Here is a 12,187-nt window from a genome sequence, read left to right as displayed (position 1 = left end):
GTAGGGAGTCTGCTTGGGGATTCTCTCCCTCTGCCCCCTCCCTCCAGTCACATGCATACACACTCTCTCAAATAAATGTTTAAAAAAAATGAAATCTTGGGGCACCTGGGTGGCTCAGTCAGTTAAGTGTCTCCCTTCAGCACGGGTCATGATCCCAGGGTCCTGGGATTGAGCCCCATGTTGGGCTCTCTGCTCAGCAGGGAGCCTGCTTCTCTCTCTCCCTCTACCTGCTGCTCCACCTGCTTATGCATGCTGTCAGATAAATAAAATCTTTTTTTTGAAAAGCCTAAATAAGAAAAAAATAAAATAAAAAATAAGCCTACATAGAAAAAGGAAGTCATGACAATACCTTGCATTCTTCCTTTCCAACCTGAGCCCAGAATGGCTCTGCAAAAGAAGGGTGGTGAAAAGAAGGCTATTCTCTTGACCACAAGGTAGTGACCAGGAAACACACCCTTACCATTCACAAATATATCTATGGAGTGGGCTTCAAGAGCATGTGCCTCATCTACTTAGAGAAATCCCAAAATTTGCCCTGAATGAGATGAAAACTCCAGATGTGCACATTAACATTAAACTCAACAAAACTATGTAGGCCAAAAGAATTAGGAATGTCCCTCATTCTGTATCCAGTGAGGTGGTTCAGAAAACATAATGAGGATAAAGATTTATCAAAGAAGCTATATATTTGTTGGTTACCTATATACTATATAGATAACCACTTTGAAAATTCTGGCACCACTTTAAAAATCTAGCACCACTTTCAAAAATCTATACAATCAATGTGAATGAGAACTGACAACTGAATGTCAAATAAAGTTACAAAACCACCAAAAAAGGGGAGGGGGGAGTCATATAAGAAGCCAAAATAAGAGAGAATGCTCTTTGTCAATCAAATGCTGGGAAAATTATCCAATAATTGAATATTCTAATTATCTAATAATTATCTAATACTTCTGAGAAGTCAGGAAAATAGGACTTATTCTAATGGCTGACATTTATTACAAATTGGTACAATCTGGGGATCCCTGGGTGGCGCAGTGGTTTGACGCCTGCCTTTGGCCCAGGGCGCGATCCTTGAGGCCCGGGATCGAATCCCACGTCAGGCTCCCAGTGCATGGAGCCTGCTACTCCCTCTGCCTATGTCTCTGCCTCTTTCTCTCTCTCTGTGTGACTATCATAAAAAAACAAACAAACAAAAAAACAAATTGGTACAATCTTTCTGGAAGACAATTTCTATTAAAAGCTTTATTCTTGGGCAGCCTGGGTGGCTCAGCGGTTTAGCGCTGCCTTCGGCCCAGGGTGTGGTCCTGGGGACCGGGGATCAAGCCCCACGTCGGGCTCCCTGCATGGAGTGGAGCCTGCTTCTCCCTCTGCCTGTGTCTCTTCTGCCTCTCTTTCTCTGTGTCTCTCAAGAATAAATAAATAAAATCTTAAAAAAAAAAAGAAAAGAAAAGAAAAAAACTTTATTCTTTGCCCTAATAATTCTGTTTTAGGAATTTATCTATAATGGAAATGATGCACAAAAATATTTATCTAAAAGGTCATTCACAAAAGCATTTCTTGCAATTATAGTATCGTATAGCAAATAATGGAGCATATGGCAAATTAGATTAGCCTAAAATCACCTAAAAGTCTAAGGTGATTGTTTTAATAAATTAAGTTACATCCAGGTAATGTATCTCTCACATGGGAAGATGTTCACAACGTAATGCACAGTAGAAAAATTTGACTACAAAATAGAATTATACTTTTTAAATTTATTTTTTATTTTGTAGTAATCTCTACACCTATTGTGGGGCTGGAACTTATGACCCTAAGATCAAGAGTTGAATGCTGTACTGACTGAGCCAGCCAGCTGCCCCAGAATTACATTATTATAAGTTTTAAGCACGTATTATTACATTATTATAAGTTTTAAGCATGTGTGTAAATGTACATGTATAAAGGTTTGGGATGTTATATATTTAGGTGCTTGTTAATGGTGGATAAATATGTGTATGTTTAATTTTTTATTATCTATTTTTTTCTAATTTTTCTTTTTTTTTTTCTTTTAAATATTTTATTTATTTATTCATGATAGTCACAGAAAGAGAGAGAGGGGCAGAGACACAGGCAGAGGGAGAAGCAGGCTCCATGCACCGGGAGCCCGACGTGGGATTCGATCCCGGGTCTCCAGGATCGCGCCCTGGGCCAAAGGCAGGCGCCAAACCGCTGCGCCACCCAGGGATCCCTTTTTCTAATTTTTCTACACTGAGCATACATTTCTTTTGAGAAGTAAGGAAGTCTATTTTACAAAAATAGATTTTTGCTACATCAAAACAAAAAGGTTCTGGGGCTCCTGGCTGGCTCAGTGTGCAATACTTGATCTCAAGATTGTGTGTTTGAGCCCCACGTTGGGTGTGGAGATTACTTAAAAATAAAATTTAAGAAAATAAATAAATTGGGGCACATGGGTGGCTCAGTTAAGTGTCTGACTTTAGCTCAAGTCATCATCTCAGGGTCCTGGGATCAAACCCCATGTCCCCACTCAGTGGAGAGTCTGCTTGTCCCTCTGCCCCTTCCCCTGTTCATGCTCTCTCAAATAAATTTTAAAAAATAATAATAAATAAAAAGCTCTGTACAGTGAAGGAAACTACCAACAAAAGTAAAAAACAGGGGCACCTGGGTGGCTCAGTCGGTTAAGCTTCTGCCTTCTGCTCAGGTCATGATCCTGGAATCCTGGCATTGAGCCCCAAGTCATGCCCCCTGCTTGGCACAGAGTCTGCTCCTCCCTTTGCCTCTCACCACACTCGTGTTCTCTGTCTCACGCTTACTCTCACTCCATCTCTCAAATAAAATCTTTTTTTTTTTTTTAATTTTTTTTAAAATTTTTTATTTATTTGTGATAGTCACAGAGAGAGAGAGAGAATGAGGCAGAGACACAGGCAGAGGGAGAAGCAGGCTCCATGCACCGGGAGCCCGACGTGGGACTCGATCCCGGGTCTCCAGGATCGCGCCCTGGGCCAAAGGCAGGCGCCAAACCGCTGCGCCACCCAGGGATCCCTCAAATAAAATCTTAATTTTAAAAAAAGAATGGCTAAAATAAACTCAAGAAACAAGTATTGGCAAGAATGTGGAGAGAAAGGTACCCTTGTGCACTGTTGGTGGGAATGCAAACCAGTCATTGTGGAAGACCGTATGGAAGTTAAAAATAAAATTATCATTTGATCCAGTAATTCCACTACTGCATATTTACCCAAGGAATACAATACAAGGAATACATGTTGAATCCCTAAAACTTTAATTCCAAAAAATGTATGCACACCTATGTTTATTGCAGCATTATTTAGAATAGCCAAATTATGGAAGCAGCCCAAGTGGATAAAGAAGATGTGAGGGATACACACAGGAATATTATTAAACTGTTAAAAAAAAAAAATCTTGCCATTTGAAACAGCATAGATGGAGCTAGAGAATATAATGGTAAGCAAAATGAGAGAGAAAAATACCAAATGATTTCACTTATATGTGGAATTTAGGAAACAAAACAAATGAACAAAGAGGGAGAATAAAAGAAACCAGAATAAAAAACCACCAAAAAAACCCCCACAAAACCAGAGTCCACTATGGGGAGCAAAAGATGGCTTTAGTGGAGGTAAATGGGGGGGGATGTGGGTGAAGCAGGTAAAGGGGATTAGGAGTATATTAATCTTGATGAGCACTGAGTAATGTATAGAATTGTTGAATCTCTATACACCTGAATCTAATTTAACACTGTATGTTAACTATCCTGAAATTAAAATAAAATAAAAATTTTAAAAAGTAAAACTTCTTTTAAAGATAGATGATTTAATTAAAAATAGCTCAGTTGGATAGTTTATGCAATTTGAAAATTATTATATTGATGAAAATCTAGAACTTAATACTAAATTTGCTTATCAAATTTTTATTCCTAAAACATTTTTTCTATGACTATGAGCATTTATATTTTTATTATGTTTCATCAACAACAAATTTACCAAAACACTAAAAAGAAAATAATGATCATGCTTTGAAGTTTAGAAAAATGCCTTTATTTTATTTTTATAAGAATCCCTTTGGTAGGTAAAGCATCTCTTCATTTTAAGATTAGAGGTAATAAGTAAAAAGTCAAATATCTTGCCTAGTGCTAGGAGATAGTTTTTCCTTTCTGGTATCCTACCTGGAAATAGACAAGAAATAGAATTTAAAAAATACTCATGATCCACCTATACTGTACTATTTTGGTATTAATAACATAACTTCACAGTGGGAAGAACTTGGAAATATTTTACAAACTGACCCTTTGCTTACAAGGTTGTTTTTCAGCTGGTGGTATTATGATATAATTCTATTAGTAATATCATTTTTTATTTCATTAGATTTTCATCATTGCTATAATTTGAGAGCACTACTAATGATAGGAAATATATATTTATATATTTTCTATCATTAGTAGTATATATATATTAGTAGTATATATATAGTATACTATATATATTAGTATGTATAGTATACTTATACATTAGTAGTATATATATATGTGTATATATATATATATATGCATATTCTTTCACATTTAAGTTTCTACTTTTTTTTCAGGTATGACTGCAGTTATCTGTACTTACCCTCTTGATATGGTGAGAGTACGCCTAGCTTTCCAGGTGAAAGGGGAACACACTTACACAGGAATTATTCATGCATTCAAAACAATTTATGCAAAGGTATTTCACATTTACTTTTCTCATCTATCTTGTTTTATTTTTTAATATAAGCTCTGTGCCCAACATGGGGCTTGAACTCTTGACTACAAGATCAAGAGTCTTAAGTCTTAAGCTCTGCTGAGCCAGCAGGTGCCCCTTTAATGTGTCCTTTTATATTTAGAAAAATATTTTGAATGTTATTTAAACTTTTATTTATGGATGATATTAATGATTAATGATTATGATACATCTATGTTTCAGGATGGGTCCCAGAGTAATTTTTTTTCTCTTGTAACATATGCTTTTGCTTTTTGATGTTAATAATGATAAGCACAATGTAATCTTAATCTCACTTCTAATTTTTCTTCATTCAAAAGGAGGGCGGTTTCCTTGGATTTTACAGAGGCCTGATGCCCACCATATTAGGAATGGCTCCATATGCAGGTATTTTGAAATTTGGCAGAATCTTTAGTTTTTCCTAAGAATGATTTTTTAAATTTTAGCATTTTGTATCAAACCCCTATTCCATCTGGATTTGGTTTTTCCCTCCTTAAGGATAAACATTTGACCCAGCACCATTTATTAAATAGTCCCTCCTTTCCCCAGTGACCTATACTGCTACTTCTAAAAATACTAATTGAGTACAGTTTTACAAGTCTTTATATTTGGTGGACAAGTCCCTTTACCTTATGCCTTTTTTTTTTTTTAAGGAATGTAAGAACTATAAATACTCTATTCCATGCACGTTTTTGATTTTGCACAAAAACCCCATTAGGATTTTTTTTTAGTATTTTTATTTATTTATTCATAGAGACACAGAGATACAGAGAGAGGCAGAGACACAGGCAGAGGGAGAAGCAGGCTCCATGCAGGGAACCCGATGTGGGACTCGATCCCGGGTCTCCAGGATCATACCCTGGGCTGCAGGCGGCGCTAAACCGCTGCGCCACCAGGGCTGCCCCCCATTAGGATTTTGAATGAAGTTTTTACAGATCTTGGACATTTTTGTTAGGCATATTTATAGATACCATATAAGCTCTGTTGTGTCTTTTGGAAAATTACATTTTCAGTCTATTGCTTGATTTAATTTTATATCATCTTATAGCTAGTCATTATCCTACTTGTTGATTAATTATAGTCAGCCCCCATGTTACTTGTAGATGCTTCGGGGTTTCTGTGTGGGGAATTCATATTCTGTACAAATAATATCATTTTTCTATTTCCGTTCTAATCCTTATTTCCTTATTTATTTATGTTTATCTTAGCTACTGTAATAGCTAAGGACCTACGGTGCAGCAGTGAATAGAAGTGATGATACTGGGCATTTTGGCTCCTTAATGATTTTAAAGGGACTGTTTGTAATACTTCTTCACTTAGCATAATGTTCATGTATGGCATTAAGGAAGTTTTGGTAAGAATTTTTATCTGAATTGGTGTTGAATTTTATCAGACAGACACCCTTTCCTGCATATATAGAGGTGATCATATAGTTTTCTCCCTTAATCTGTTAATACAATTGAAATTAATAGATGTTCTAAGATCAACCCAAATTGGTTATGACATAACGACCTTTTTATATCGCATTGAATCAAGTTTGCTAATTTTTTAAAGAAGTTTTACATCTGTATTCCTAAATGAGATTAGCTTGTAATTTTCTTTTCTTGTAATATCCTTGTGTGGTTTGGGAATCAAGGTTATATAGATCTCATAAATGAGTTGAAGAGTATTTTCTCATTTTCCATGTTCAGAAATAATCTCTAAAAACATTAGAATTATCTGTTTCTTGAAAGTTTTCATTGTGGATGATTTTTATTTTTAAATTTTATTATTTTTTAAAGATTTTATTTATTCATGAGAGACACAGAGAGCGAGAGGCAGAGACACAGGTAGAGGGAGAAGTAGGCTCCATGCAGGGAGCCTGATGGCGGGACTCGATCCCGGGACTCCAGGATCACACCCAGGGCCGAGGGCAGGCACTAAACAGCTGAGCCACCCAGGGATTCCGTGTAGGACCATTCAGGTTTTTCTCTTTTGTGAACCATTTTTGGTAGTTCATACCTTTCTTCACCATTTTCAACTTGACCCTTTGGTATTAGTTTTCAATTTTTTGGCAAAAGATTTCCCTTATTTTTCAAAGTTTTTTACATCTGCTCTATTGTGTCCCTTTTTTCATCTTTATTTGTTTTATCAGTTATTATATTTTGCAAAGAATCAGTTTTTTTTTTGTTTTCTTCTCTAGTCTACCTTTATTTTCCATTTCATTGATTCTTGTTCATTTCTTATCTCCTTTCTCAGTTTTATTCTTCAGTTGGATGCTTGCTTCATTCATTTTCAACCTTTGGGTTTTTTTTTTCCTAATGTAGGCCTTCGCCTCACCCTACCCCCCAAATCCTGCTTTAGCTGCATTACATGAGTTTATTATTTTACTGTTTTTACTTAAAATGTGGAAATTTTCAAACATATTCAAAAGTAGACAATAAAAGAGCCACCATTCACCTAGCACCTACCTTCAACAATGATCAAATCAAAACCAGTCTTGTTTCATCTATGCCCCTAAAAACTCTCCTTTTATCCCATATTGTTTTAAAGTCATTTTATTTCATCCATAGTATTTCAGGATTCAGCTCTCTATGCTCTTTTTTTAAAGCATAATCACACACCATTATGAACTTTTAAAAAAAATTCTCAGTATCATCTAGTATATTATCATTGTTCAAATTCCCACCTCTCCCCTTAACTCATGATTAGTATTTGGACATATCCAAGTTAATATTTGCCTAGTATATCTTTTTTCATCCTTTCATTTTCTACTTTTTCATGTCTTTATGTTTTAAGTATTTCTTTTGCAACCATTATGTAACTGGTTATTTTTAAAAATCTGGTCTGTAAAATCTTTAATTGTCAATTTACCCACCTAATAGTTGTGATTTTTCATACATTTGTACTTTCTATCCTTTGCTATTTGATTTCTACCTATGGCTTTTCTTTTCATGTTTTAAAATATTTCTGCCTTATTTTTCTGAACCCTTCCCTTACCATTCTTTTATAAATATGTAAATTTATTTTGCTCCGTCCTATGGTTGGTGGCCTTTAATTATGACCCCATTACTTGATCATAATCTCTGAGTTTCAGACCCAGCGATTCCATCTTCTGCAGACCCAGTGGCATGATCCATCTCAATAGCTTTGTGGCTCTTGGCTTCATTATATAGAGTCACTTCACCACTCTCATGGGCCTACAACTCCCAAGTGGGCTCCAGCTTATGTTGTTGGAAGGCTGTAGTCCTCGGGTTCTCCTTCTCATCCTTTTTTGCAACAACAATAGCAATGACAAAGTCATTCAGAATACCTAGATTGCCATTATGTTGGAAGCAGAACTCTATAATTTTTTTGCTCTATTTTCTTCTCTAAGTTTTTTGTTTTTAAAATAGATTAGTATATATATAATTTTATTTCTTCATTTCTCAAACATTTTTCATATATTTGAATACTCTTCACAAATGTCATTTTTATTAGTTGTATCATATTTCACTGAATATTATTCCACATTTAGGTATTTCTGATTTTTCCAACTTACATTTAATTTGCTATGTATTTCCTCACTGTGAGCTTTTTCAAATTTTAGATTGCCTTTTATTTTTTGTTTTTTAAAGATTTTATTTTATTTATTCATGCGAGACACAGAGAGAGAGAGAGAGGCAGAGACACAAACAGAGGGAGAAGCAGGCTCCATTAGGGAAGGAGCCTAATGTGGGACTCCATCCCAGGCCTCCAGGATCAGTCTGATCTGAAGCTGGCACCTGAGCTGAAGATGGCACTAAACCACTGAGTCACCCATGCTGCCCTAGATTAAGTCTTTAAAATAGATTTCCCAAATATAAAAGTATATGAATATTCTATAATTATATGCCATCAATTCAAATACTATATTATATAAGAATTTTGTATAAAGAATAAATGCATATATTGAGGTATTCTCCTCGACTGAAGTTTTGTTAGTGCTTGTTTCTTGTTAAGTATAGAGCATATTTTGGGATCCCTGGGTGGCGCAGCGGTTTGGCGCCTGCCTTTGGCCCAGGGCGCAATCCTGGAGACCCAGGATCGAATCCCACATCGGGCTCCCGGTGCATGGAGCCTGCTTCTGTCTCTGCCTCTCTCTCTCTCTGTGACTATGATTAAAAAAAAAAAAAGTATAGAGCATATTTTAAATATATTTTAAAATTTAATAGGTATCAAGTTACCTTGAGTATAGTTGATAGGATTCCTTGAATTCTATTCTTGATTTTGTGAAAGTAAGACTTTAATGGGTCTATTATAAAATCATGTATGGGATCCCTAGGTGGCGCAGCGGTTTGGCACCTGCCTTTGGCCTAGGGCGCGATCCTGGAGACCCAGGATCGAATCCCACATCGGGCTCCCGATGCATGGAGCCTGCTTCTCCCTCTGCCTGTGTCTCTGCCTCTCTCTCTCTCTCTCTCTCTCTCTGTGACTATCATAAATAAATAAAATTTAAAAAATAAAAATCATGTAAATGTTCAGCACACGCCAAGTGTGTATTATTGATAATTTAATATTTATTAGATTTCACTAATTCATATTGGATTTCGTGATCCAATATGAACATTTCTCTCATGGTAACAACTCTTCATTCGAGACAAAATTAGACACTGAGTTAAAAAAAAATTTCTTTGTCACTTCTGAAGTTTTCACCTTTATCTTATCATGATCATTATTGTAAATATAAGTTGTCATATTTACTTGTAATTATTAATCATGAATTTAACTTTTACTCATGCGAAACCTTGGAAAACTACTTAATTCTATTAATACATAAGATGGCATTTATAACCAACTCTGCCTTTATTCAGTAAACTACAGCATATATTAGCGTGTGAAAACCATGCCTATAATTTTTATAGGTAGTTATTTTGTCATCTCTAGGTTATTTATAAACATTAATTAAACCTTTTTCTTTTAGATTAAGCCAAACATCAGAAATCAGGAAATGTATAGTTTGTTTCTTGAGTTAATTGTTTATTATGAAGAATGGTGTCTTTTCATGGTTCATGTAATGTTAAAAGCATTGTGGTGAATTTATATTTTGTTTTTCAGGTGTTTCATTTTTTACTTTTGGTACCTTAAAGAGTGTTGGGCTTTCCCATGCTCCTACCCTTCTTGGCAGACCTTCATCAGACAATCCTAATGTCTTAGTTTTGAAAACCCACATAAACTTACTTTGTGGTGGTGTTGCTGGAGCAATAGCACAGACAATATCGTAAGTCTCTTCATCAACTTAATTCAATCAAATTGCAATTTCTCAATCTTGATTTTCAGTGTCAGTTAAATCATTTTATTTTTTCTAATTATTAAAACACAGGATCCCTTGCAAAATATAAGCAGTAATCTAATACATTTTTCCAGATGCACCTGCACTTTAAGCATATTATAAATAATTAGATGCCATGTTGACCAGATTAGTTTGAACCTATCAAAATTTTTGTGGATTCATATAAAAGAAAGAGGGCCCCCTGGCTGGCTCAGCTGGTAGAGTCTGCAACTCTTGATCTTGGAGTTTTAAGTTCAAGCCCCATATTGGGTGTAGAGATTAGTTAAAAATAAAATCTTTAAAACAAAATTTTTTTTAATGAAAGAAAAAAAAGTAAGCTATAAAGAATTACTAATTATAGTCTTCATATTTTCTTATGAATTTGCCTTTATGGGTTTTTGAAATTTGAGTCATTTGTGTGTGTGTGTTTGTGAAAGAGAGAGAGAAAGAATGAGAGAGAGAGTGAAGGAGAGGAGGCACTTTCTGGCACTAAATCTTGAAGGCCTCCTTTGTGCCAGGCAGTGTACTAGGCTTTGAGATACATGCTAAAGGAAAAACAAAGTTATTTTCTCAACAAGCCTATATTCTTATTAAGACAGTGGCAATACAGTGGAGTTATATATTAATATAAGTTGTAGTGGGAATATAGATAAAGGTATTACTATATTTTAATTTGGAAAGGTGACTTCCAAGAATTTCCCAGCCCAAGAGAGATTGAGTAGATGAGATAAAAAGAGGCTGGAACACTTGCAGGAGCTTTTCACGAACATGAAGAAAAGCTTTCTGTGACTGAGGAGTATCCTGAGAAACAGGAAGTAATAGTGTCACAAAGACAAAAAAGAGTATCCAATGAAAAAGAAAAGTCAAAGTAAGATAAATACTGAAACATAAGGTGTTTATTGGACTTTACAATTAAGGATTGCCTTTGTGAAACGAGATTCAGTGTACTTGTCTGTAGAAGCAAATCATACTAGGTTGAAGGTAAAGAAGAAAAGGTATATTGGTTTATTTTTGAAAACCTGGCTGTGGGGAGAGGGGCCGGGAGGACCCGGTAGGGGGTGAGGGGTGGTGGTCGGGGGTGTTGGAAGCGCGGGAAGTCCCCAAGTCCCCAATGTAGCCCCCTCGTGAGCTCGCGGTATTTTCCTTAAATGATCGAGCTCCGCTTGGCACAGCTGACCTGGAGCCTGAGAGGATTATGAAAACGTGTGGGTAAAAAAAATAAAATAAAATAAAATAAAATAGGGATCCCTGGGTGGCGCAGCGGTTTAGCGCCTGCCTTTGGCCCAGGGCGCGATCCTGGAGACCCAGGATCGAGTCCCACGTCGGGCTCCCGGTGCATGGAGCCTGCTTCTCCCTCTGCCTGTGTCTCTGCCTCTCTCTCTCTCTCTGTGACTATCATAAAAAAAGAAAAAAAAAAAAAGAAAAAAAAAAAACAAAAAACGTGTGGGGTAAGGTGGGGCTGGGGACCGGGGCGGGGAGGCAAGGAGGCGGGGGCGGTTGGGGAGGCCCCTGCCCGGTAGCTGCGAGCCCCGGTCGATGATGACGTGACCACTGCGCAATCTGAGTTCTAGGAACCAGATGATGGAGTGGATGCTAAGAGCCGACTGAGACCTCCGGGGGGGAAAAAAATGAAAACCTGGCTGTGGAACCTTGCACATTTATAGAAACATGATCACTTTCCATCTGTTCTGATTCTCTTCTTGCTTTTACTGCCTTTCTTTGCTACTCACTTCTAATTTAGATTCTTAAGATCTGCCTTTTTTCTCACTTCTTTTCTTAAGCTATATACTATACCTGTTGACTCTTACCAGGTCCAAAGACTTCCTCTCAGTCCTTTTGCTTCCTTGCAATTGTTCTAATTCTGGGTTTTTTGTCACAGTACCCTCTCTTGGCGATCAACTTTCCCAGCCTTTGCTTTTCAGTTTTCAGGTGTCCTGCTGATTCATGTCCTCCTCTTCCTACCTATCCATGCTGATTTTTTTTAAGGCCCTTGCCTGTGTTTAATCCTCTTCTCTTCCTATAAATATCTAGAATAGTTCATCTATCTTTACGGTTTCAGTGGTCACTTCTGCACAGATAACAAATTCTATTTAAGTCTCCCATTACTGTCTCTCCATTACTTCTGTAGCAGGCTCTTGGATGTTTCTACTTGGACTTC

General features: G+C 36.6%; 1 protein-coding gene and 1 non-coding gene across 4 annotated transcripts in view; both read left to right on the top strand.

Moving 5' to 3' along the window:
* Nucleotides 1–12,187, top strand: part of SLC25A16 (solute carrier family 25 member 16) — a 44,605-nt gene that overhangs the window by 27,406 nt on the left and 5,012 nt on the right. For all 3 annotated transcript variants that reach the window (XM_077894756.1, XM_077894758.1, XM_077894757.1), the window contains 3 exons: nt 4,603–4,724; nt 5,081–5,147; nt 9,816–9,978. In XM_077894756.1, the coding sequence (XP_077750882.1) occupies nt 4,603–4,724; nt 5,081–5,147; nt 9,816–9,978 (352 nt within the window). The remainder of the gene's footprint in view (nt 1–4,602; nt 4,725–5,080; nt 5,148–9,815; nt 9,979–12,187) is intronic.
* LOC144313189 (small Cajal body-specific RNA 18) lies at nt 11,560–11,642 on the top strand. Its single transcript, XR_013378912.1, has one exon.

This window comes from Canis aureus, chromosome 4 (assembly GCF_053574225.1).
Source record: "Canis aureus isolate CA01 chromosome 4, VMU_Caureus_v.1.0, whole genome shotgun sequence".
NCBI lineage: Eukaryota > Metazoa > Chordata > Mammalia > Carnivora > Canidae > Canis > Canis aureus.
The sequence above is the reverse complement of the archived record's forward strand: the minus strand, read 5'-3'. Positions and strand labels throughout refer to the sequence as shown.